At 16.1% G+C, this 1,992-nt stretch overlaps 1 protein-coding gene across 3 annotated transcripts in view; it reads left to right on the top strand.

Moving 5' to 3' along the window:
* The window catches only part of LOC102677066 (tetratricopeptide repeat protein 39C-like), a 21,958-nt gene extending 20,127 nt beyond the window's left edge, over positions 1-1,831 (top strand). Inside the window, exons 13-15 of one of the 3 annotated variants that reach the window (XM_031511742.1) lie at positions 741-908; positions 1,420-1,512; positions 1,600-1,831. In XM_031511742.1, coding sequence (XP_031367602.1) covers positions 741-908; positions 1,420-1,512; positions 1,600-1,722 — 384 coding nt within the window. In that variant the 3' untranslated portion in view covers positions 1,723-1,831. The remainder of the gene's footprint in view (positions 1-740; positions 909-1,419; positions 1,513-1,599) is intronic. The other 2 variants (XM_006618260.2, XM_006618259.2) reach the window with 2 other exon arrangements.
* The last annotated feature ends 161 nt before the right edge of the window (positions 1,832-1,992 follow it).

The raw sequence follows: 1,992 nt of genomic DNA, 5'->3' as shown, positions 1-1,992 counted from the left end.
TCCATGTAAAAATTAAATTATTTTTAACTTATTAAATAAATTTCTACATTTTTATGTATCAATTTTTATGTTTGTTTTTAAAATCGCCTATATAAAAATATTCATTGGATATATTAACATACTAAAAATTTTTGGAAATTTATATTATTTATATTATTAAAAATAATAAATTAATTTTACACAAATATATACATATAAATATATCTATATCATATATATATATATATATATATAAAATATTCAATTTCAATTATTATTCTATAAATTATTATTCAATATAATATTTTATTACATGTTTTTTAAATTTTATTTAAAGAAATTTCATGATTTTATTTAAAGAAAATTATAATAGTAATATAATATAATATATATTATATTAAATGTTCTATATAATATAACTTTATAATATAATATATTATATTAAATTCTATAATATAAGTGAGATTTAAATATAAATCATTTACAAATTATTATATATATAAAATAAATATAAAGAATAATTTAATATATTTTTAATTTAAATTCTTACACATAAATGTTTATAAAAGAAATATTTAATATTTTAAAAATAATTTTAAAATAAATGAAAAATATATATTAATAACAATTTATTCATATTTTTCGCAGCATAAAAAATTTATTAATCATAAAAAAACATTATTTAGTTGAATCCAAATATAAGAAAAAGAGTTTCGATTATTACTTCATTCCAAACATTTCAATTATTTTTCTTTATATAGACTGGTGTCCTCCCGGGTGAATGTTGGGCATTTAAAGGCAGTAGAGGAGATGTTGTCATACAATTACTCGGTTTTGTACACATAACTGGAGTAAGTCTGGAACATATTCCACAATCGATTTCTCCCACAGGAGAAACGAGTACCGCCCCAAAAGAATTTTCTATTTGGGTAAATTTTATATACATATTTTTTCTACTATTTTTAAAAAAATTTTCATTATTATTTAGTATTATATATTTTATTATATACATAATATTTATTATGTATATAATATTTATACATTATATTTTTTTATTTATTAAAACTATAGTCTATATTTTTAAACTTTTTTTGATACAAATCAAATGTATAATCTTTCAGTTTATTATTAAAAAAATTAAAATAATATATTGCAAATAATTGATTGTAATAAAATTAAAATAATTAAAATTAATAAATAAAAAAATTTTAATAATTATAGAAAACTTAGGCATTTTTAATATATTATTCAATAAAAATTTATAATATACAATAATTTTATATTAATAGACATAATGAATAAGTTATAAAATAAATAAAATAATATTTAAATAATAATAAATCCCTAATATTTTCAAATAATAAATATTTTCGAATAAAATAAAATAATTAGTAAAAATTTTTTATTTTTATTATTAGATAGTATATTTTGTATTTTTAGGGCTTAACGAACATAGATGATACAAATCCTTTCTTATTTGGTGAATTCATATACGATAATACTGGTCCTCCTGTACAATATTTTGAAGTTGAGGTAAAATAATATTTCTTGAATTTTTTAACTTAATGTCAATTCTATAAATTATATCATTATAATTTATAGTATTATTATAATTTATAGCATACATCGAAGAATGCATATGAAATAATTGAATTAAAAGTTCATTCCAATAGTGGTAATAATGAATACACCTGCATCTACAGAATAAGAATTCATGGTACCTTAAGCAAAGATAGTGGATAATTTTCTCTTAAATAATTATTTAATAATTATGGATCAAAAGTAGAAATTTTTGCATGGATTTCGCGATTAAAGGAACTGATAGTTGAGAATTATATTATAAGATTGACTTTGTCAATTTAATGTAATTAATATTATAATACTGATTTAAATAAGATTTTTCGTATGTAAGATATTATATACTTTATTATATAGTAAATAAAGAAATTTAATTCTCATGTTGTTATTTTCTTTTTAATATCATTATTATAAATTTATAATTAATGTAAATAA

Source organism: Apis dorsata, unplaced genomic scaffold (assembly GCF_000469605.1).
Source record: "Apis dorsata unplaced genomic scaffold, Apis dorsata 1.3 scaffold_346, whole genome shotgun sequence".
Taxonomy (NCBI): domain Eukaryota; kingdom Metazoa; phylum Arthropoda; class Insecta; order Hymenoptera; family Apidae; genus Apis; species Apis dorsata.
The sequence above is the reverse complement of the archived record's forward strand: the minus strand, read 5'-3'. Positions and strand labels throughout refer to the sequence as shown.